The sequence below is a fragment of the Bufo bufo genome, chromosome 6 (assembly GCF_905171765.1).
Source record: "Bufo bufo chromosome 6, aBufBuf1.1, whole genome shotgun sequence".
Lineage (NCBI taxonomy): Eukaryota > Metazoa > Chordata > Amphibia > Anura > Bufonidae > Bufo > Bufo bufo.
In genome coordinates this window covers 294,323,181-294,348,824 of record NC_053394.1, presented here as the reverse complement: position 1 = coordinate 294,348,824, position 25,644 = coordinate 294,323,181, and the positions used below count along the sequence as shown (strand labels likewise).

The 25,644-nt window shown below is 44.9% G+C and overlaps 1 protein-coding gene across 1 annotated transcript in view; it reads right to left on the bottom strand.

Moving 5' to 3' along the window:
- The window catches only part of P3H4 (prolyl 3-hydroxylase family member 4 (inactive)), a 28,002-nt gene extending 14,543 nt beyond the window's left edge, over positions 1 to 13,459 (bottom strand). The window contains exons 1-4 of the mRNA XM_040438833.1: positions 12,459 to 13,459; positions 7,259 to 7,408; positions 6,344 to 6,515; positions 5,012 to 5,140 (exon numbers count right to left, since the gene is read on the bottom strand). Coding sequence (XP_040294767.1) covers positions 5,012 to 5,140; positions 6,344 to 6,515; positions 7,259 to 7,408; positions 12,459 to 12,926 — 919 coding nt within the window. The 5' untranslated portion in view covers positions 12,927 to 13,459. The remainder of the gene's footprint in view (positions 1 to 5,011; positions 5,141 to 6,343; positions 6,516 to 7,258; positions 7,409 to 12,458) is intronic.
- Between the last annotated feature and the right edge of the window lie 12,185 nt (positions 13,460 to 25,644).

Here is a 25,644-nt window from a genome sequence, read left to right as displayed (position 1 = left end):
TTTACAAACTTTGTTAACCCTTTAGGTGTTGCACAAGATTTAATGGAAAATAGAGACACAATTTCAAAATTTCACATTTTTGGCAGATTTTCCATTTTAATATTTTTTTTCCAGTTACAAAGCAAGGGTTAACAGCCAAACAAAACTCAATATTTATGGCCCTAATTCTGTAGTTTACAGAAACACCCCATATGTGGTCGTAAACCGCTGTACGGGCACACGGCAGGGCGCAGAAGGAAAGGAATTCCATACGGTTTTTGGAAGGCAGGTTTTGCTGGACTGTTTTTTTTGACACCATGTCCCATTTGAAGCCCCCCTGATGCACCCCTAGAGTAGAAACTCCAAAAAAGTGACCCCATTTTAGAAACTACGGGATAGGGTGGCAGTTTTGTTGGTACTAGTTTAGGGTACATATGATTTTTGGTTGCTCTATATTACACTTTTTGTGCAGCAAGGTAACAAGAAATAGCTTTTTTGGCACGTTTTTTTTTTTGTTATTTACAACATTCATCTGACAGGTTAGATTATGTGGTATTTTTATAGAGCAGGTTGTCGCGGACGCGGCGATACCTAATATGTATACATTTTTTTTTATTTATGTAAGTTTTATACAATAACTTCCTTTTTAAAACCAAAAAAATGTTTTAGTGTCTCCATATTCTAAGAGCCATAGTTTTTTCAGTTTTTGGGCGATTATCTTGAGTAGGGTCTCATTTTTTGCGGGATGAGATGACGGTTTGATTGGCACTATTTTGGGGTGCATATGATTTTTTGATCGCTTGCTATTACACTTTTTGTGACGTAAGATGGCAAAAAATGGCTTTTTTTACACTGTTTTTATTTTTATTTTTTTACGGTGGTCATCTGAGGGGTTAGGTCATGTGATATTTTTATAGAGCCGGTCGATACGGACGCGGCGATACCTAATATGTATACTTTTTTTTATTTATGTAAGTTTTACAGAATGAGTTCATTTTTGAAAAAAAAAAAATCATGTTTTAGTGTCTCCATAGTCTAAGAGCCATAGTTTTTTCAGCTTTTGGGCGATTATCTTGAGTAGGGTCTCATTTTTTGCGGGATGAGATGACGGTTTGATTGGTACTATTTTGGCGTACATGCGACTTTTTTGATCACTTTTATTACTTTTTTTGGGAAGTAAGGTGGGCAAAATTTCAATTTTCTCATAGTTTTTATTTTTTTATTTTTATGGCGTTCACCGTGCGGGGAAAGTAACATGACCATTTTATAGATCAGGTCGTTACGGACGCGGCGATACCTAATATGTGTAGTTTATTTTATTTTTTTAATTTTTATTCAGTGATAAATGTTTTTTTTTTTATCTTAACTTTTTTCACTTTTTTTTACATTTTTGTGACCCAGACCCACTTGGTTCTGGAAGATCCAGTGGGTCTGGTGTCTGTATAATACAGTACAGAACAATATATATTGTTCTGTACTGTATTTTACTTACACTGAACAGATCTGTGCTTTTAGCACAGATCTGTTCAGCACCATGGACAGCAGGACGCCTGAGCAGGCGTCCTGTTGCCATGGGAACCCTCCCCGTCTGCTCAGAACTTCGCAGACGGGGAAGGGTAAGGACGGGGCTGAGGGGGGCTCTCTCCCTCTCCATCGGGGGGCTGCAAAGCCACAGCAGCCCCCCGATGGAGAGGGAGGGAGCTCCCTGACCGATGACAGTTAACTTTTTCCATACAGCGGTCCGTACGGACCGCGGTATGGAAAGGGTTAAACGGCTGACATCTTCACAGATGTCAGCCGTTTATACCAGGGTGCCAGCAATGTGCTGGCACCCTGGTATACCCACTAGAAGCCAACGATCGTTCATGGGGAGGCGGGCGGGGGATCGCGATCCCGCCTGCCGCACCGCCCGCCTCCCGCAACGCCCCCACCGCCTGCGACACCCCCCCCGCACCACCCTCCGGCATAAAATCGTGCAGGGGTGCAGGGGGGGGTGAAAAATAATGATTTTAGCCACTCTAAAGTTTCTGATCCCCGCGGTCAGGGACCGCGGCGATCAGAAACTGCAAAAAGCGCAGCAAACCGCAGGTCTGAATTGACCTGCGGTTTTCTGCGATCGCCGATACGGGGGGGTCAAATGACCCCCCCCTGCATTGTTACGGGATGCCGGCTGAATGATTTCAGCCGAAATCCCGTTCCGATTAACCCCTGCGGCGCCGGAGTTCCGATTTTAAGTCAGGACGTACCGGTACGTCCTCGGTCCTTAAGGACTCGGGAAATAGGGCGTACCGGTACGTCCTAGGTCCTTAAGGACTCGGGAAATAGGGCGTACCGGTACGTCCTAGGTCCTTAAGGGGTTAAAGGGACTAAAAGTAATTGGACAATTGACTCAAAGGCTATTTCATGGGCAGGTGTTGGCAATTCCTTCATTATTTCATTCTCAATTAAGCACATAAAAGGCCTGGAGTTGATTTGAGGTGTGGTGCTTGCATTTTGAAGATTTTGCTGAGAAGTAAACATGTGGTCAAAGGAGCTCTCCATGCAGGTGAAACAAGCCATCCTTCATCTGCGAAAACAGAAAAAACCCATCCGAGAAATTGCTACACTATTAGGAGTGGCAAAATCTACAGTTTGGTACATCCTGAGAAAGAAAGAAAGCACAGCTGACCTCAACAATGCAAAAAGACCTGGATGCCCATGGAAGACAACAGTGGTGGATGATCGCAGAACAGGGCCGACTTTAATATTGATTGGACGCTTGGCAAGAATTTACTTGGGCCCCCTGGATCCCGCATTCCCACACCCTAGCATGCAATCACGCCCTCCACCACAAAACAGACACACAAAAATAAAATGTAATATATAAAATATAGCTTACACTGAATTACTGTAAATACTTACAGTTCTGAAGACTCCAGACACCACTGTCTTCCATGGGCGTCCAGGTCTTTTTGCATCTTTTTGCTCAGGATCAGTGCTCTGGGCAGCTGGGCCCAGGGCTGGAAGTGGGCACCGCTCTTCAGTTCAGAAAGTAGACTGGGCTCATCCTAGCGTTGCAGTGCCTCCACATGACGTCATGGAGCACGGCGTACGCAAAGGGCAGGGGAGGTCGGGAGGAAGAGCAAGCAAGTACTGTATTTTTCACCCTATAAGACGCACCAGCCCATAAGATGCACCTAGGTCTTAGAGGAGGACAATAAGAAAAAAATATTTCCCATTACACCTCAGGTCAGACCACCAATCAGACCCCCAATGTTAATCAGACATCAGCTGACAGCCCCAATCAGACCCCCAATATTAATAAGACCCTCAATCAGACCTCATATCAGCCCCCCAATGCTATATATCATCCCCCCCAGCCTCATGTATCAGCCCCACAGCCTCATGTATCAGCCCCACAGCCTCATGTATCAGCCCCACAGCCTCATGTATCAGCCCCACAGCCTCATGTATCAGCCCCCCAGCCTCATGTATCAGCCCCCAGCCTCATGTATCAGCCCCCCAGCCTCATGTATCAGCCCCCCAGCCTCATGTATCAGCCCCCCAGCCATCAGCGCAAATAAAATAAATAAATAACTTACCTCTTCTGCTCCTGGACGCCGCCGCTCCTCACCATCAGCGCTCTCTCTCTTCTTCCTGGTCCTCGGCTGTCGGCTGTGAAGGCTGTGCAGGCTGTGCACAGCATGAGGTCACGCTGTGCGTAGCCACTGCAACGCCGACATCCGAGGACCAGGAAGCGGTGAGTACAGAGCTTTCACCGCTTCCCGGTCCTCCGGTACTAATCAGCACTTCCATAATGGAAGCGCTGATTAGTATTCACCCCATAAGACGCAGGGGCATTTCCCCCCCCACTTTTGCGTCTTATGAGAGCAACTGGGCCCGGGGCAGCTGCCCCTTCTGCCCCGCGTTAAACATGGCCCTGTCGCAGAATAATTACCATGGTGAAGAGAAACCCCTTCACAACAGCCAACCAAGTGAAAAACACTCTCCAGGATATAGGCGTATCAATATCCATATCTACCATAAAGAGAAGACTGCATGAAAGTAAATACAGAGGGTTCACTGCATGGGGCAAGCCACTCATCAGCTTCAAGAATAAGAAGGCTAGATTGGACTTTGCTAAAAAAAAATCTTAAAAATGATGAAACCAAGATCAACCTCTACCAGAATGATGGAAAGAAAAAAGTATGGCGAAGGCATGGTACAGCTCATGATCCAAAGCATACCACATCATCTGTAGAACATGGCGGAGGCAGTGTGATGGCTTGGGCATGCATGGCTGCCAGTGGCACTGGGTCCCTAGTGTTTATTGATGATGGGACACAGGACAGAAGCAGCCGAATGAATTATGGGGTTTTCAGAGACATACTGTGTGCTCAAATCCAGCCACACTGATTGGTCTGCGTTTCATAATACAGATGGAGTTTATTAAAGCAAAGAAGTGGAATATTCTTGAATGGCCAAGTCAGTCACCTGATGTGAACCAAACAGAACCCAACAGAGCATTTCACTTGTTAAAGACTAAACTCCAGACAGAAAGGCCCAGAAACAAACAGCAAGTGAAAACCGCTGCAGTAAAGGCCTGGCCGAGCATTAAAAAGGAGGAAACACAGCGTCTGGTGATGTCCATGAGTTCAAGACTTCAGGCAGTCATTGCCAACAAAGGGTTTTCAGCCAAGTATTAGAAATTAACAATTTATTTACAATTATTTAATTTGTCCGATTACTTTTGAGCCCCTGAAATGAAGGGATTGAGTTTAAAAAAATACTTTAGTTCCTCACATTTTTATGCAATCATTTTGTTCAACCGACTGAATTAAAGCTGAAAGTCTGAACTTCAACTGCATCTGAAATGTTTTGCTCAAAATCCATTGTGGTAATGTGCAGAACAAGAATCTGAAAAAGGTTGTCTCTGTCCAAGTATATATGGACCTAACTGTATATGTTTTTAATATATTTTATATTGATATTGTTATACAGTAGATAACGATAACCAATACTCTTTTCTTATACAAATAAACTGTTTACTTACGCTTATAGTATGCAAATTGTAGGTAGTGATACATGGTTGCCACAAACTTATGAACAAAGTAGCCCCCAACATTAGGGGTCAGGTTAGTCTCACAGTCCACCTTACACTCTAGGACATCAGCAAGATGATCTGAAATGGAGAAATATAGACTAAATACACAGATAAAGTGAAACTCTGCAGTTTCACAGTATATTGTTTTTAGAGTCAACATCTGTAATGATTACTTTCAAAAATATATATTTATAGCTGTGTGTGCTCAAATCCCCTCCATAGACATAAAATTCTGTCTGCTTGCAGCTGCCACTAGAGGGAGCTTATTGCAGACTGTGTTTACTATTGAATGCAATGTATGTTGTATACTGTACGCATCTAAGCTCCTCCTAGTGGTGGCTGCCAGTATAAAGATATATTAGAAAATTAATCAACACACAGTGTTAGGCTACTTTCACACTTGCGGCAGTGTGATCCGCCGATCTGCATGTGACTGAAAGCATTTGTGAGACGGATCCGGATGCAGATCCGTCTCACAAATGCATTGCAAGAGCGGATCTGTCTCTCCGCTTGTCATGCGGACAGACGGATCCGTCTTGTATCTTTTTTCACATTTTTACCGGTCTGCGCATGCACAGGCCCGAAGGACGGATCCGGCATTCCGGTATTTTGAATGCCGGATCCGGCACTAATACATTCCTATGGGGAAAATGGCATTCAGGCAAGTCTTCAGTTTTTTTCGCCTGAGATAAAACCGTAGCATGCTACGGTTTTATCTTTTGTCTGATCAGTCAAAACGACTGAACTGAAGACATCCTGATGCATCCTGAATGGATTATTCTCCATTCAGAATGCATGGGGATAAAAACTGATCAGTTCTTTTCCAGTATAGAGCCCCTGTGATGGAAGTCAGTGCCGGAAAAGAAAAACGCTAGTGTGAAAGTACCCTTAAACTGAAAAATGGCATGTTCGCTCATCAAGACAATTTACTACTCAAAAAACAAATGCCTTGGTAATCGTTGTGGGTTTGGCTCATGGAGATAATAACAGTGGCCTGGCTAGCCACTGTCAGAGAGGTGTAATAATACATGGTCATCACTGAAATGAATGACTGAGCATGGATGGAAGCCGGGGCATCATCTTCTCTTACTAATCACCTCCCCTATCTGGTTCAAAGAGGAGGACTCCCCTCTGACATTCATATGCTACGATAGGGTATGTGAACAGCAGGCAGAGGTTGTCTCGATGAAAATCCTCTTTAATGGTGACAGCCACGTATTATTACAATGTTGTGCCAGCTCTACTCCTTATTATTGGAAAAATACATTGGCTTTCTCTTACCTGCAACAGCCGGGTAGAAGTCTTTAAACTCCCTCATCTCGTAGACACCCTCACAGCCGGTCAGACAATTGTTGTATGCCTTGTAGTACAAGGGCAAGGCCTGCTCCATGTCCTCAATACTGCGCCGGAAGTCTCCAGCATTGTAGGACTTTACTGCTTTGACAAACACTCCCTGTGGAGAGTGAGATCCTCAGTAGAACGAAGTATACCAAAACAGGAAATATCTGAACGAGATCTAACACCATTAGTAGGTATTAGGGTCTACTTTTGGTTGCTCCTTGTAAGGAAGGCAGAGCTGTAGATAAGCTGTCCTGACAAGAGTCAGTGTGGTGCACTCTTCCTTGTGTAACACACACCTAGATATTATAGAGGTATTTCCATTCGCAGGATGTGCCATAAATATCTGATAGTTCCAAGTCCCAGTGGGTGTAACTGGATTAACCTCCAGAATAGAGGTTCCCCTGTCCCTTGTCTCATCTGGTGAGGCAGTTTCTAACCGCCGCATCCACATATGTATGACTATCCCATCACTTCTATGGAGGTGTATAATACCATACAAATAAACAGTACCGCTATATGTACAGTATAGTGGTTCATACCTAATACTATACTGTACACACAAATACTGTAAAACTGCTATACTGCACACACATACAACATATATAAATACACATACATGCACAGGGACATACTAATAACACATACATAAAATACAAATATGGCTAACATCCTAATCTGTGTGTCCTACAGATAGATGGAACCTCATCCAGATAGGCTAGTTAGGTAAAGCAGTGGAGTAAGAGCCATAGGCAAAGGAGTAGAGTCAACCTTGCATATTCCACCACCTCTTTGAGTTGGAGTAGCACCATGTGTATCTTGGTAATCTATGACTGATTAACCTGAGGAACCTCTTACCTCATATGGTTGAGCCTCCAGATCTATGAGAAACTCTTCAACCTCCAGTAGGCTTTTGTAGTAATTCATGTACCTCAGCGTCATTTCATGAGTGGGATTCTTCTGTAAGAAGGTGTGGGCGGCAGATACTGCTTTTTCCAGTTCATTAATCTAGAAAAAAAATGTTGGGAATCATGTATTTTATGTCATCATTGTAACATTTGTACTGGCCCATTTTTAGGAGAAAACAATCTAGACAAATGCCCAGGGCCTCCATATCTTACATAAATCCGATAATGGGAACTCCAAGATAAAATGACCTATTTAGTGTCTTGGTAACACATGAGAATTGATGTGAAGGATTACCGTATGTAGGCCACTCAGAGGTTGTCCAGGATTTTGATATTGGTGGCCTATCCTAGGAAAGGCCATCAATATCTAATTATCAGGTGGGTCAAACACCACCCCAGTCAGCTGTTTCCTTGTATCCAGCAGAAGATGACTGATCTACATAGCTTTGTCCAGAACAAGGAAAGGACTTGAGTATTCTGGTTACAAGTAAACTAAGTAGCAGTACTCACTGTTAGGCAGCAGCTGCAAAAGCAAATAATATTTTAGGGTGTACAAAAGGGTATATAAACCTGTTTTCTCAATAAAGTATTACCCCTTTATAAATCCCTCATAAGGTCACATCTTGAATATGGGATTCAGTTTTGGGCTCCATGTACTATAAAGGATATAGGAGATCTGGTAAGGGTTTTGGGGTGGAAGGTCTCTCTTATAATGAGTGACCTAAAAATCTGACTTGTTTAGCTTGAAAAAAAGACGTATTTGATGAGATCTCATTTGCACATGCAAATACGTGTGTGGTCAATGCATACAACTGGCACATGGTTTATTCATTCCAAGGACAAGGAGACATTCTTTGCATCAGCCAAGACCAAAAGCCAGAGTTTGGCGATAATCATTTATTCACTTATTTTGCCAGCTTGTTCTATCAAGGCTACTTTAGGGCTAATTCAAAAGTAACAAATATGGCCACCAAAGCAAAATAGAAAAATGCCAATATCTCAGTTAAAGGTGTGGTCTGATTAGACAGTGGGTCTTGCTATATGGGGACGTAAAAGTGCTTCACCCACTGCCCTATAAAAAGGCTCTCAGGTGCATCTTTTGGGTAGTGCACCTCTTAGTGAAAGAATGTGATCTGCTAGACATGCCTCTATGACACACTCAAAGACATTTTGCCCAGCTGACAGACTTTAAGAAGAGGAGCATCATTTGACTGAGAGAAGCAGGATGGTCATTTCAACGAACTGCCTGCCATCTTGGTCATTCTGACCTAGCTGTTAGGAGGTGTTGGGAGCAGTGGTTATATGAGGGCATGCAAACATGGTGAGCAGGCTCCTGACAAACCAGACAGACCACCCGTAGAAAGGATTGTTTGATCGGCCAATAAGCACGAGCAGCTTTTACAGTTTTGTTGTCCACCATCCAGACACAGGTAGTATCTTCATAATCATGATCATATATCATGATTACTTTCACACATAGAAAGTTTCATTCGATTCCAACAACTTCTTTGTGCGTTATTTTTTGTGTATAAAATTACTACACTTTGGTTGCTGCTCCAACTTCTGCTTTTGGTTGGAAATAGGGATGAGCGAATCGACTTCAGATGAAACATCCGAAGTCGATTCGCATAAAACTTTGTTTGAATACTGTACGGAGCAGGAGCTCTGTACAGTATTAGAATGTATTGGCTCAGATGAGCTGAAGTTATTACTTTGCGAAGTCTTGCGAGACTTCAGGTAATAACTTCAAAAATGAATTTCTACTGTTAAAAACCTTTTCCCAAACTCGTGTACCTTAGAACTGAACCCGAGTTCGGGAAAAGGTTTTTAACAGTAGAAATTCACTTTTGGACTTATTACCCGAAGTCTCGTAAGACTTTGCGAAGTAATAACTTCGGCTCATCTGAGCCAATACATTCTAATACTGTATTGAGCTCCTGCTCCGTACAGTATTCAAACAAAGTTTTATGCGAATCGACTTCGGATGTTTCCAAGTTGGAAATTCAAATGCATGGGGCTGAGCTGCAGCACCAGACACAACCTGTGGACAGGAATGACGTTTTACAATACATAAAAAATTAAATAACGAAATAAATAAAAGGACACAGATGCTCCATGTTTTTCCACATCTTAAAAAAAACATCACGTCACTTCCTGATCTGTGCAGAGATCAGTGGTGGTCAGTGCTGCCCACCCTTCAGGAGTAGTCATTGCTTAAAACAAACGCCTGGTTATTTCCAAACCGGAAATGGCTGGTTTGAACTAGTTGAACAAGAGGTTACACATTTCAGATTAAGGGTCCCTTTAAGGAGCAATATGCAGTCCAGATGGATTTCTACATGGAGTTTGCAGGTTAAAACATCTGGAAAATTGCACTGCTTGTAGGATATGAAGTGTGAAGGCAGAGAGTCAGGGCATGTCTGGAGACGTGGCAGTCCCCAACCTCAGATGATAGATCACTGAAGCACAAAATCAGATGTGCTGCTGGCAATGACGAGCACATGCTTCTAGGGGCAAGTTCATACGTTCGCTGCAATCACTTTCATCCAATTTCTTTATGAATTTTATTTATTTTTTCAAAAAGATCTTAAAAACAAACCCATTAATTAGGGTCCATTCACACGTCCGTGATTTGGGTCCGCATTCGTTCCGCAATTTGCGGACCCATTCACTTTCAATGTGGCTGGAACGGATGCAAATCCGCATTTCCGGGATCTGCATCCGTATTTACGGAATCCACATCCGTTTTTTCGGCATCCGCAATTCCGTTCCTGAAAAAAATAGAACATGTCCTATTCTTGTCCGCAATTGCGGACCAGAAAAGGCATTTTCTAGTATAGTGTCTGTGATGTGCGGTCCGCAAATTGTGGATCGCACATTGCAGGTGTCCGTGTTTCACGGATCCGCAATTTGCGGATCCCCAAAATACTTACGGACGTGTGAATGGACCCTTAGGGTATGCCGGTATTTCTATTTCCACTACATTTGCCACAGGCAGTAGATGGCATAGCATGTTGTCTCATGCACACTGCCGTATAATGGCTTCATTTTGTACTGACCCATAATAAAGCATCCATAGAGGGTCATGGGACCCTACTGTACTTCCATATACCATGAAATCAGAGGAGCATGTAGGTACAGTTTGGCCCAACTCACCTATATGGATATACGCAAATCACCACTGGACGCTGCATGTATGTATTGCTTTTAGAGGTTAATAGAGCCATACCATGCTCTGTCAGATGCCAAAGTTTCTGCATCTTCATAGTACTGATTTGCATGAGACCTACAACGTCCTTAATCTCACACAATCATGGGTCATATATGATGTCAGTAGAATAAGCAATGACACAACTCTACATAGGAACTAGAAATGAGCAAATCGATTAGTCTCTAGTGTTGAGCGAACTTCTGTTTTAAGTTCGGCGTCTAAAGTTCGGCTTCCGGTTAGCGGAGAATCCCGATATGGATTCCGAATTCCGTTGTGGTCCGTGGTAGCGGAATCAATAAGCGGCCATTATTGATTCCGCTACCACAGACCACAACGGAATTCGGAATCCATATCGGGATTCTCCGCTAACCGGAAGCCGAACTTAAGACGCCGAACTTAAAACAGAAGTTCGCTCAACACTATTTGTCTCTTCAACAAGAGTTCTTCATCTGCAAGGTGCCGTCCTAGCTGCTGATGAGGCTCCCCTGCTGCTTGATTGACAGGGCCGGTATCTTGCATTCTCATGCCTGCGCTGCAACTTTGAGTAATGGCGCAAGCGCAGTGGCTCTGCTTCTGGAGCAGCGAATGTGCATGAGCCACTACACTTCCAGGTAGCAGCACATGAACAGTGCCACTGCGCTTGCGCCATTACTCAGAGATGCAGCGCAGGAGCGAGATTGCCTTGGCTGGGTGAGATGTCTGGCCTTGTCAATCAAGTGGCAGGGGGAGCCGCTTCAGCAGGTAGGATAGCACCTTGCAGGTGAAGAACTCTTGTTGATTAAAGAAATTGGTTTATACTAATCAATTCGCTCATCTCTAATTAGAACCGCTTGGGTTAAAGATCTTCTTAAAATGACAGTTCCCAAATATAGTGAAACATCTCCAAATGACCACCTCTTTGAGAAGACTATGCCTGTTCCCAAAGCTTTCTTGTGACAGATTTTCAGTCCACCATACATCATGCATACTGGTCATCTTTATTGACCGCTCCCCTAGAAGACCACGTTTCCTTACAATAATAAGTAGTCGAAGAGGTCACTGTACAATCTTATCTGAATACCTGCAGACCTGTTATTAGGCTATAGCTGCTGTTTACGGTAGCCTGACAGTGGACACCAGACTGGAGTAAAAGGACTTGGGTTGCTTAATTTTATTAATGGGATGGGGAAAGGAAATTTCAAGGGGCCATTTGGCATCGAGTAGACCAGCTTGTATCTAGCAATTTCAGCTCTTCAGAGGACTTATTGCTGTTGCATGAGCCAGCCAGTAAAGCACAACAAGGTGTGATAGTTGACCCATTTTAGGACCCATCCACTTGTTGTACAATGAATAATTGTAGCACATATTGTAATACGATTCCCAAAACAGTTATATTATCCTGTGCTTTACCTTGTGTATATTAAAGTTCTTAGGTAAGAATAGGGCAACATGTGTAGTGCCCATGGCTCCAGTATATGGACCCATAAATACTTTGTGTCCCGCTGTATAATGTGGCAATATGTGGATGCTATATGTTAGGTCATCACAGGTGCAGTGGCCATCAATGTCAGTGCCTGGGGCAACCTAAATTCAGTGCAATGTCCTTCAATGAGATAGCATTGCTTGCCCCTGATGTTACCATGGTGCCAGCAAGGAGATGATGGAGCCCCAGACTCTTATCACATATCAATCCTGAAAGATTGATGGAGGTCTGATGGTTTGAAACTTTCTACCCACACAATCTCAAGAATTATGGAGTTCTTTCTACTCAGGTGGTATTTAGTTGTATCATCTATGAAAACAGTGACAATTGGACAAATAAGGGTTGTCACCTGGCTCTCTTAAGCTCCTGAATAGGAGCACGAGAATTGGAGCCTGAGACTGAATGCATAACTTTCTGCCTATGACCAATTCTTATGAAATATTAGGAAATAAGAAAATCATCACTTTCATGTCTCACCTTGAAATAGGTATAGTGCAGGTATTGGTAAGGGTCCCGTCTCTGAAAGGCTTTCAAGGTCTCCTTGTCAGGGTATGGCTGCTGAAACATCGGCAGGGTGGCCTTACACTTTCTCAAACACACTGCCCGGGACAGGACCTGACCAAATAACTGCATCTCCAGCTTCCAGTCTCCATGTTTCTCTTCCTTCTGTAGTTCCTCCAGGCCAGGAATTTGGGACTCTTCAATACAACTCTGACCACAGAAGGCTTCGCTGTCTTGGAGCAGCCGGTGAAGTCTCAGGCTAGCCTCTAGCATACGGCTAGCCTCCCTCCAGGACTGCGCCTCATACAGCTCCATGGCTTTGGCATAGGTGGGCTTTAGAGGTTTGATCTCAGAACGAGGAAAGCCTCGAAAACTGTACTGCTCATACTGGGAATGGCTCAGGGACACCAATAGGACCAATATGTCCAAAAGGACCAGCAGCATGATGGCAACAGCTGGAGAAGCCAGGAGAAAATAAGCGTCCCAGAAAAAGTTTAGAAATTAAGGATAAACTCACAAAAGTTTTAGCAAATAGGGAAGAAGGCAGGCTAAAACTTATGCCACAAGACGAGGGAGAGAGGAATGAAAGAACAGGAGGAAGACTCAGCCAGGAGAAGGAAATTTTAAGCAGGGGGGCTGCAGGGTCTGCTTACTGCCAGGTTGGCGGTGACACTCAAAGGAGCTCCTTCCAGGCCATGCACTGGGATACAGAGAGTCTGAGCTCCTTGTAGGATCTGATTTGGATGCATCAGATCTTGTACAGATCACATAGTCGTCCTCAGTAGATCCCTAGCAAACATTACTCCTCTCACAGTTGCCACCATCTTCAAAATACAATGTAGTATTACAGGGGAATCCAGACTGAGTAATGTGATCTGGATGTTCACAGCCCTCTCTGTAGTCAGAAGCTGGAATCCACAGGGTCTTAAAGAGCAAGTGGTATGTGCAGGCGAAACTCAGGAAATGGATTACCCTGTAAAGAAAGAAAAACCCTTTAAAGAACGCTTATCAAAAATATCAGACCGTGAGATGTCTTCTCGCTGGGTGACAACCAATATAGTTACCACTGGTCACGCTGTTCATGAGCTAGTTATCTGAGCTTTTGGCAGCAGCAGGAGGTTTTCCCCCTTATTAGCAAATCAAATGACACCATACGTTTTTCTAGTGCAAAAATTAAAGCAGCGATTTTATTGGCTGTGATGGGCAACACCTTCAGTTTTTCTCCAAAATTAGCGTCTAAAGGTTATGATTACCGCAAAATCTCATCAAAGTGACTTTTAGAGCGATTTTTCAGTAATTCATGATTTGACGACACCGTGTGAATAAGGCTACAGGCAGACGATGTGTATTACACGCAGATTTCCGGGCTGGATTTTCCTGCAGTAAATCCACAGCCTAAGGGCTCATTCACACGACCCTTGGTGTCCCGTTCCCGTATTGCGGACCGCATTTGCGGATCTGCAATACAAGGGAACCGTTCCGTTGTCATTCCGCATCACGGATGCGGACACAATTATTTCAATGGGTCTGCAAATCCGGAGATGCGGAACGGAACACTACGGAGTGCTTTCTGGGGTTCCGTTCCGTGACCCCGCACCGAAAAAAGGTTGAACATGCTCTATCTTTTTGTGGAACGGAAGGATCGCGGAGCCATTCAAGTGAATGGGTCTGTGATCCCCATGCGCCTGCCCCACGGAAGGTGCCCATGCATTGCGGACCGCAGTTTGTGGTTCACAGCACGGGACACCGACGGTCGTGTGAACGAGCCCTAAAGCCTCATACACAAGTCCGTGCGAAGGTGGTCAGTGATGCCTCCGTGAAGCTCCGTGTTTTGTCTGTGTGCCATCCGTGTTTCACTGACACTAAACAGCTGAAAAATACTTTTCAAAGCATCTCCTACTAATGATCTGTGAAAGGCCTTTTGCCCACGACGGTATGCCCTCTCAGGTATACAGTCCGTGAGCGGGCCATATGTCCCGGAGCGGCATTGATCGTGCGCACGGCAGCGCACAGCATCATAGATTACAATGATGCTGTGCAAGTCAGGCCGCCCGCGGGACTATTGTCCTGTACTCATATGATCTTATGAGTACAGGACAGTAGCCCCATGAGCGGCCCGACGTGCACAGCATCATTGTAATCTATGATGCTGTGCGCTGCCGTGCGCACGATCAATGCCGCTCCAGGACATATGGCCTGCCCACGGACTGTATAGCTCAGAGGGCATACCGTCATGGGCAAGAGGCCAAACACGGATGCATCTGTGGCTTTCACAGACCCATAAGCTATAATGGGTGTGATAGATCCGTGAAGAAATAAAATAGATCATGCATCCGTACTAAAAACACGGACCGCTGTAAAACACTGATGTGTGAATACAGACATTAAAACGAATGGGGATGTGTGCTGTCCGTGGAGTACGCATACAGCGCACATACATGGAATACTGACGTGTGAATGAGGCTTAATACAGTACCAGCTAAGGAGATGAGATTTTTCAAAATCTCCTCTACACGGTGCGGAAATTGGAAATCGACTTGTTATGCAGATTTTTAAGTTACTAATGTCAATTTTAAGTGCAGATTTCACCCTTTGCAATGCAGAAAGTGAAATGCGGGGCAAATCTGAGACCAAATCTGCAAGTAACGCGTGGATTTTGGTGCTGATTTAGTGCAGAAATGCAGCAAAAACTGCACAAACTACACTGTTGTGTGCATGTACCCTAAGGATACGTATACACAGCAATTTTGGCCGCAACTTTTGTCGCGCAACCAAGGATCCCAGTGTAGCGTGGCTGCCATAGGAATGAATGGGGTTGCACCGTGACTCAGGTTTCCTGCAACTGCATCACACAAATCGTTAAAAATCTGTGGTGGATTTTCTGTGATTTGTGTGTCACGGTCACTCTGTGTCCCCCTTCATTCCTACAGCAGCCCCCTACACTACGATATTTGAGCGCAACACGGGCATGCAACATGTGTCGTGCACAAAATCGCCGTAAAGACGTACCCTAATGGGTGGCCATTTAGGCTACCTTCACACTTGCGTTCAGAGCGGATCCGCTCCTATAATGCAAACGTTGGGATCCGTTCAGAATGGATCCGTCTGCATTATAGTTCTGAAAAAATTCTAAGTGTGAAAGTTAGTCAGACGGATCCGTCCAGACTTTACATTGAAAGTCAATGGGGGACGGATCAGTTTGAAATTGCACCATATTGTGTCAACTTCAAACGGATCCGTCCCCATTGACTTACATTGTACGTATGGACGGATCCGTTTGGCTCCGCACGGCCAGGCGGACACCCGAACACTGCAAGCAGCGTTCGGATATCCGCCTGCTGAGCGGAACGGAGGCTGAACGCTGCCAGACTGATGCATTCTGAGCGGATCCGCATCCACTCAGAATGCATTGGGGCAGTACGGATCCGTTCGGGGCCGCTTGTGAGAGCCTTCAAACGGAACTCACAAGCGGAACCCCGAACGCAAGTGTGAAAGTAGCCTTAGATGTTTGCTGCAGGGCGCCGTCTCTTCAATGTAGGCTTCTGCTTGGTGCAGTATGTACGCCATGGCAGTCCTCCCCCTAGCTATGCCTCAAGTCTATGGGGAATTAGCACTACATAACTAGGCAGATTTGCCCTCCCGTGACCCCAAATGTATAAAGCAGGATTGTGTGCTTGTGTTCACACTTATCAAAGGATTGCAGCTGCCATTTGCTTGCCATGTGCAACATCCATGCTATAAATTACACAAACTGCATCATCAACACAGGTATGGCAGTTTTCTTCACTGATATATTTTCAGTATTCAGCATCTGCAGAATCGGGGGTGCATCTATATGTCTATTATAATATCCCAAAGGCGTCCAAATTGTCCATATGAGCTGCCATCTTTAGTAAGGTAGACTCACCCGTCCGGCAATGCACAGGTAAACTCTTACCTGTGACGGGAGCCGTTCTGAAATCAAATGCAGTCACCGGGAGCAGGCAGTTCCGAGAACAGCCGCCAGGGGCCTTCGTCGGGCTGTTCTCGGAACTGCCTGCTCCCGGTGACTGCATTTGATTTCAGACCGGCTCCTGGCACAGGCACAGATGAGGGCTTACCTGTGCATCGCCGGACGGGTGAGTCTACCTTACTAAAGATGGCAGCTGGCGAACACTGCGAACTGACCATCACTGTATATGAGTAGTCGCCCAACAATTGTAAATTCTGGAGAAACTTGAGCAAGAGGTAAGTTCTGGACCTGCGGTTTGTCCCTTCCCCCAACCCATTATGATCCATTTGATCTTCAATATGGATGCCCATTTTGGAAGTGGCCTTCTATGTGAGGGTACTTTCACACTAGCGTTAGAAGAATCCGACAGGCAGTTCCTTTGCCAGAACTGCCTGCCGGATCCGGAAATCCATATGCAAACGGAGATCATTTGTTTCCGGATCCTTCTCTCCAGTGTCATCTGGAAAAACGGATCCGGTATTTATTATTTTCACATTCTTAAAGGTCTGCGCATGCGCAGACTGGAAAACCGGATCCGTCAATGCGGCCATTTCCCGAGAGGGGTGGTATTATCGCCCCTGACTAAGCTGAATGGCGAAACCTAGGTTGGGGGGGATGCATGAGAAAAGCTACTTTTTATATGCAGTTTTTATTGTTCATCTTGTAAGTATAAGGCCTCATGCACACGGCCGTGGTGTGTTTTGCGGTCCGCAAATCGCGGATCCGCAAAACACGGATGACATCCGTGTGCGTTCCGCAATTTGCGGAACGGCACGGACAGCCTTCAATATAAATGCCTATTCTTGTCCGCAAAGTGCGGACAAGAATAGGACAGGTTATATTTTTTTTGCGGGGCCACGGAACGGAACAACGGATGCAGACAGCACACGGAGTGCTGTCCGCATCTTTTGCGGGCCCATTGAAGTGAATAGGTTCGCATCCGAGCCGCCAAAACGGCGGCTCGGATGCGGACCAAAACAACAGCCGTGTGCATGAGGCCTAATAAATATGTTTTGGAATTACTCCCTTGTAGAACTTCACTATTGTGCACCTAACGTCTTTCCAGGATTTGGGCGTTTGAAAGTGCGCCCTACGTCTGGATTCTGATTGCGCGGTTGCATTGTGAGGAACTCTTGACCTGGAGAACCGATTCCTGACTAGTCTTGACAATTGTTGGCAGCTCGAACACCTCTATTTTAGTTTTGGCCATTTCCCGAACACTTGGTACCGGATGCGGCATTAATACATTTCAATGGAAATTAAAGGGACTCTGTCACCACTTTCTAACCCCCCCTTTTAAAAGTATTGTTATCTCCATGGCGCCCCTGTGATTACAAAGGTGTTGTTAGAAGATAAATTCGCCGTCTCCTTTTGATAAAAAGAGCTTTTATCTAACCTGTCAATCTTCTTGATAAGGTGCCCAGGGCGTTTCTGTTGGTCTCAAGCTGCCGCCCGCCGCCGCCGCCGTTGGTGCCCAGCTCCTCCCCTGATCCTTTCAGCGCCGCCTGAATGTAATGAAATACGCCTCCGGCTCTCGCTCAGTGCCCCCTCCTCCTTTTCAAAGATCCCGCGCGTGCGCACAGGCCTGTGCCTGATGCGCCCGTGCGGACATTTAGAATCGGCCTCATCAGACGAGCACTGCAGCCAGCCACTCAGAGCCTGCCAAGCGCTGTATGGAGCCACACGTCTGCCCACAGCTGATTTCAAAGACCCACAGAGGACTATATCATATCCCCCTTTTCTCCACTCCATATTTGTGCGCACGCGCGGGATCTTTGAAAAGGAGGAGGGGGCACTGAGCGAGAGCCGGAGGCGTATTTCATTACATTCAGGCGGCGCTGAAAGGATCAGGGGAGGAGCTGGGCACCAACGGCGGCAGCGGCGGGCGGCAGCTTGAGACCAACAGAAACGCCCTGGGCACCTTATCAAGAAGATTGACAGGTTAGATAAAAGCTCTTTTTATCAAAAGGAGACGGCGAATTTATCTTCTAACAACACCTTTGTAATCACAGGGGCGCCATGGAGATAACAATACTTTTAAAAGGGGGGGTTAGAAAGTGGTGACAGAGTCCCTTTAACCACCTCAGCCCCCAGTGCTTAAACACCCTGAAAGACCAGGCCACTTTTTACACTTCTGACCTACACTACTTTCACCATTTATTGCTCGGTCATGCAACTTACCACCCAAATGAATTTTACCTCCTTTTCTTCTCACTAATAGAGCTTTCATTTGGTGGTATTTCATTGCTGCTGACATTTTTACTTTTTTTGTTATTAATCGAAATTTAACGATTTTTTTGCAAAAAAATGACATTTTTCACTTTCAGTTGTAAAATTTTGCAAAAAAAACGACATCCATATAGAAATTTTGCTCTAAATTTATAGTTCTACATGTCTTTGATAAAAAAAAAATGTTTGGGTAAAAAAAAAATGGTTTGGGTAAAAGTTATAGCGTTTACAAACTATGGTACAAAAATGTGAATTTCCGCTTTTTGAAGCAGCTCTGATTTTCTGAGCACCTGTCATGTTTCCTGAGGTTCTATAATGCCCAGACAGTACAAACACCCCACAAATGACCCCATTTCTGAAAGTACACACACTAAGGTATTCACTGATGGGCATAGTGAGTTCATAGAACTTTTTATTTTTTGTCACAAGTTAGCGGAAAATTATGATTTTTTTTTTTTTTTTTTTTTTTCTTACAAAGTCTCATATTCCACTAACTTGTGACAAAAAATAAAAAGTTCTATGAACTCACTATGCCCATCAGCGAATACCTTGGGGTCTCTTCTTTCCAAAATGGGGTCACTTGTGGGGAAGTTATACTGCCCTGGCATTCTAGGGGCCCAAATGTGTGGTAAGGAGTTTGAAATCAAATTCTGTAAAAAATGACCAGTGAAATCCGAAAGGTGCTCTTTGGAATATGGGCCCCTTTGCCCACCTAGGCTGCAAAAAAGTGTCACACATCTGGTATCTCCGTACTCAGGAGAAGGTGGGGAATGTGTTTTGGGGTGTCATTTTATATATACCCATGCTGGGTGAGAGAAATATCTTGGCAAAAGACAACTTTTCCCATTTTTTTATACAAAGTTGTCATTTGACCAAGATATTTATCTCACCCAGCATGGGTATATGTAAAAAGACACCCCAAAACACATTCCTCAACTTCTCCTGAGTACGGGGATACCAGATGTGTGACACTTTTTTGCAGCCTAGGTGGGCAAAGGGGCCCATATTCCAAAGAGCACCTTTCGGATTTCACTCCTCATTTTTTCCTGAATTTGATTTCAAACTCCTTACCACACATTTGGGCCCCTAGAATACCAGGGCAGTATAACTACCCCACAAGTGACCCCATTTTGGAAAGAAGACACCCCAAGGTATTCCGTGAGGGGCATGGCGAGTTCCTAGAATTTTTTATTTTTTGTCACAAGTTAGTGGAAAATGATGATTTTTTTTTTTATTTTTTTTTTTCATACAAAGTCTCATATTCCACAAACTTGTGACAAAAAATAAAAACTTCCATGAACTCACTATGCCCATCAGCGAATACCTTGGGGTCTCTTCTTTCCAAAATGGGGTCACTTGTGGGGTAGTTATACTGCCCTGGCATTCTAGGGGCCCAAATGTGTGGTAAGTAGGTAAATGACCTGTGAAATCCGAAAGGTGCTCTTTGGAATGTGGGCCCCTTTGCCCACCTAGGCTGCAAAAAAGTGTCACACATCTGGTATCTCTGTATTCAGGAGAAGTTGAGGAATGTGTTTTGGGGTGTCTTTTTACATATACCCATGCTGGGTGAGATAAATATCTTGGTCAAATGCCAACTTTGTATAAAAAAATGGGAAAAGTTGTCTTTTGCCAAGATATTTCTCTCACCCAGCATGGGTATATGTAAAATGACACCCCAAAACACATTCCCCAACTTCTCCCGATTACGGAGATACCAGATGTGTGACACTTTTTTGCAGCCTAGGTGGGCAAAGGGGCCCATATTCAAAAGAGCACCTTTCGGATTTCACAGGTCATTTTTTACAGAATTTGATTTCAAACTCCTTACCACACATTTGGGCCCCTAGAATGCCAGGGCAGTATAACTACCCCACAAGTGACCCCATTTTGGAAAGAAGAGACCCCAAGGTATTCGCTGATGGGCATAGTGAGTTCATGGAACTTTTTATTTTTTGTCACAAGTTAGTGGAATATGAGACTTTGTATGAAAAAAAAAAAAAAAAAAAATCATCATTTTCCACTAACTTGTGACAAAAAATAAAAAATTCTAGGAACTCGCCATGCCCCTCACGGAATACCTTGGGGTGTCTTCTTTCCAAAATGGGGTCACTTGTGGGGTAGTTATACTGCCCTGGCATTTTCCAGGGGCCCTAATGTGTGGTAAGTAGGTAAATGACCTGTGAAATCCTAAAGGTGCTCTTTGGAATATGGGCCCCTTTGCCCACCTAGGCTGCAAAAAAGTGTCACACATGTGGTATCGCCGTATTCAGGAGAAGTTGGGGAATGTGTTTTGGGGTGTCATTTTACATATACCCATGCTGGGTGAGAGAAATATCTTGGCAAAAGACAACTTTTCCCATTTTTTTATACAAAGTTGGCATTTGACCAAGATATTTCTCTCACCCAGCATGGGTATATGTAAAATGACACCCCAAAACACATTCCCCAACTTCTCCTGAGTACGGCGATACCAGATGTGTGACACTTTTTTGCAGCCTAGATGCGCAAAGGTGCCCAAATTCCTTTTAGGAGGGCATTTTTAGACATTTGGATACCAGACTTCTTCTCACGCTTTGGGGCCCCTAGAATGCCAGAGCAGTATAAATACCCCACATGTGACCCCATTTTGGAAAGAAGACACCCCAAGGTATTCAATGAGGGGCATGGCGAGTTCATAGAAATTTTTTTTTTTTGGCACAAGTTAGCGGAAATTGATATTTTTAATTTTTTTCTCACAAAGTCTCCCGTTCCGCTAACTTGGGACAAAAATTTCAATCTTTCATGGACTCAATATGCCCCTCACGGAATACCTGGGGGTGTCTTCTTTCCGAAATGGGGTCACATGTGGGGTATTTATACTGCCCTGGCATTCTAGGGGCCCTAAAGCGTGAGAAGAAGTCTGGAATATAAATGTCTAAAAAATTTTACGCATTTGGATTCCGTGAGGGGTATGGTGAGTTCATGTGAGATTTTATTTTTTGACACAAGTTAGTGGAATATGAGACTTTGTAAGGAAAAAAAAAAAAATTCTGCTAACTTGGGCCAAAAAAATATCTGAATGGAGCCTTACAGAGGGGTGATCAATGACAGGGGGGTGATCAATGACAGGGGGGTGATCAATGACAGGGGGGGTGATCAATGACAGGGGGGTTGATCAATGACAGGGGGGTGATCAGGGAGTCTATATGGGGTGATCACCACAGTCATTGATCACGCCCCTGTAAGGCTTCATTCAGACGTCCGGATGCGTTTTGCGGATCCGATCCATCTATCAGTGCATCCGTAAAAATCATGCGGACATCTGAATGGAGCTTTACAGGGGGGTAATCAATGACAGGGGGGTGATCAGGGAGTCTATATGGGGTGATCACCACAGTCATTGATCACTCCCCTGTAAGGCTTCATTCAGACGTCCGGATGCGTTTTGCGGATCCGATCCATCTATCAGTGGATCCGTAAAAATCATGCGGACATCTGAATGGAGCTTTACAGGGGGGTGATCAATGACAGGGGGGTGATCAGGGAGTCTATATGGGGTGATCACCACAGTCATTGATCATGCCCCTGTAAGGCTTCATTCAGACGTCCGGATGCGTTTTGCGGATCGGATCCATCTATCAGTGCATCCGTAAAAATCATGCGGACATCTGAATGGAGCTTTACAGGGGGGTGATCAATGACAGGGGGGTGATCAGGGAGTCTATATGGGGTGATCACCACAGTCATTGATCACGCCCCTGTAAGGCTTCATTCAGACGTCCGGATGCGTTTTGCGGATCGGATCCATCTATCAGTGCATCCGTAAAAATCATGCGGACATCTGAATGGAGCTTTACAGGGGGGTGATCAGGGAGTCTATATGGGGTGATCACCACAGTCATTGATCACGCCCCTGTAAGGCTTCATTCAGACGTCCGGATGCGTTTTGCGGATCGGATCCATCTATCAGTGCATCCGTAAAAATCATGCGGACATCTGAATGGAGCTTTACAGGGGGTTGATCAATGACAGGGGTGTAATCAATGACAGGGGGGGTGATCAGGGAGTCTATATGGGGTGATAACCACAGTCATTGATCACGCCCCTGTAAGGCTTCATTCAGACGTCCGGATGCGTTTTGCGGATCCGATCCATCTATCAGTGGATCCGTAAAAATCATGCGGACATCTGAATGGAGCTTTACAGGGGGGTAATCAATGACAGGGGGGTGATCAATGACAGGGGGGTGGTTCAGGGAGTCTATATGGGGTGATCAGGGGTGATCAGGGGCTAATAAGGGGTTAATAAGTGACGGGGGGGGGTGTAGTGTAGTGTAGTGGTGCTTGGTGGGACTTTACTGAGCTACCTGTGTCCTCTGGTGGTCGATCCAAACAAAGGGGACCACCAGAGGACCAGGTAGCAGGTATATTAGACGCTGTTATCAAAACAGCGTCTAATATACCTGTTAGGGGTTAAAAAAAACACATCTCCAGCCTGCCAGCGAACGATCGCCGCTGGCAGGCTGGAGATCAACTCTCTTACCTTCCGTTCCTGTGAGCGCGCGCGCCTGTGTGCGCGCGTTCACAGGAAATCTCGCCCATCGCGAGATGACGCATATATGCGTGACTCTGCGCAGGGCTGCCACCTCCGGAACGCGATCCTGCGTTAGGCGGTCCGGAGGTGGTTAATGCCGGATCCGGTATTTCGGCAAGTGTTCCGGAATTTTGGCCAGAGAAAATACCACTGCATGCTGCAGTATTTTATCCGGCCAAATACCGCAAAAGGGACGGAACTGAAGACATCCTGATGCATACTGAACGGATTGCTCTCTATTCGGAATGCATTAGGACAAAACTGAAGCGTTTTTTCCCGATTTTGAGCCCCTATGACGCAACTCAATACCGGAAAACTTTAACGCTAGTTTGAAAGTAGCCTAAGTTGGTAATCAAGTGATGGATTCCTCTAGGTCCTAGTTTCCCAAAACATCATCTGCACGTCACATCTCGAGGGGGAAACCCACTATCTTCACGCTGTGCTTTTAGTTAGTGCAGAGCCTTGCAGTTAGGCCTCATGCACACGACCATATTTTTAGTCCACATCTGACCCGTATTTTTTGTGGATCGAATGCAGACCTGTGTGGCAAGAATGTGACTTATTCTTGTCAGTTTTGCGGACAAAAAAAAAAAAAGAGGCAAAAAAAGGGAAACGACTCTGTGTGCATTTGGTATGCCCACGTGGCCGTTCCGCAAAATAATAGAACATGTCCTATAATTGTCCACATTACGAATGAGACTAGGACTGCTCTATTAGGGGCCGGTCCTTCCATACTGCATTATGTGGAATGCACACGGTATTCGTGTTTTGCGCAAAACACCGAACGGTCGTGTGCATGAGCCCTTAGTTGGGGCTTATTGAAACACACTACTGTATTTGATTGAGACCCTGGGACATTTGATCCCCAGATCTGGCCCTTATGGTCCCCACATAGAGTTGGTAATACCTTATCACTGCCCCCAATACACACAGTACAAGCTCTGCTAGACATCCTGCTGATTTTGTTGCTGAAATTTCCCCAATTGAAAATCAGTTTCATTCATTTCAACTGGGCAGCAAACACATAGATTTCTGCAAATTCAAGTGAATGGAGCTGATTTCAGTCGCAAAAATTTTGGCAGAAAATCCGCCAAGTGTGAATGCATCGTATTGGTGCAGCTGCAATGGGTAGTCTGTGTGTTTAACCCCTTCCTGTTTCCCTTCACGAACCATTACCATGTCCCCAGGGTTCCAAATAACATCACGGTGACAAATGTGCCAACTATTTTGTCAAATATTTGAACAACTCCATGGAGAGCAACAGAAATACTATGCAGACTGCACAGGACTCAATTTACTGCAGGGTTATGTCTTACATAGTAAATTGAATTCATCTTACTATTTAAATGACGTTTACATTGCGTTACAGCTGTCCCCTATGCGGCCTTGTTAGTGTTCATCCTGATTGTCCTTGTCCTGACTCATGAATAGAATACTAGAATGGCAGTGAAGACTGACACTGGCAGAGCAGTAGGTGTGAGGGAATGGGAGGATGCAATTCTACATAACAATACTGATTTATATGATATTTAGGTTCTGCGAAAATCTGAGATACTACTTAGGTATGGCTGAATAGATTATTAAAGGATTTCATATAGGAGGAGAACTCATACAGTCCTGATCAAAAAGACCACTTGAAAAATGGCAAAAAATCATATTTAGCATGGCTGGATCTTAACAAGGTTCCAAGTAGAGCTTCAACAGGCAACAAGAAGAAATGGGAGTGAGACAAAACATTTTTTGAGCATTCAATTTAATGAAAACAACGAATAAACTGAAACAGGCTGTTTTTCAGCTGATCAAAAGTTTAGGACCACACCTCCAAACTAAACCCCCCCAAAACAGAAATCCAACTTCCAAACATGAACTCAGTAATGAGTAGCGCCGCCGTTATTGTTTATCACTTCCAAAATTTGTTTCGGCATGCTTGATGCAAGCGTTTCCATGAGGTGAGTGGGAACATTTCTCCAAGTGGTGAAGACGGCCGCACGAAGGCCATCTACTATCTGGAACTGTTGTCCATTTTTGTAAACTTCCCTTGCCATCCATCCCCAAAGGTTCTCAATTGGATTTAGATCAGGGGAACACGCAGGATGGGCCAAAAGAGTGATTATTCTCCTGGAAGAAGTCCCTTGTCCTGCGGGCATTGTGTACTGTAGCGTTGTCCTGTTGAAAAACCCAGTCGTTACCACACAGACGAGGGCCCTCAGTCATGAGGAATGCTCTCTGCAACATCTGGACATAGCCAGCGGCCGTTTGATGCCCCTGCACTTCCTGAAGCTCCATTGTTCCACTGAAGGAAAAAGCACCCCAGACCATTATGGCGCCCCCTCCACTGTGGCGCGTAGAAAACATCACAGGTGGGATCTG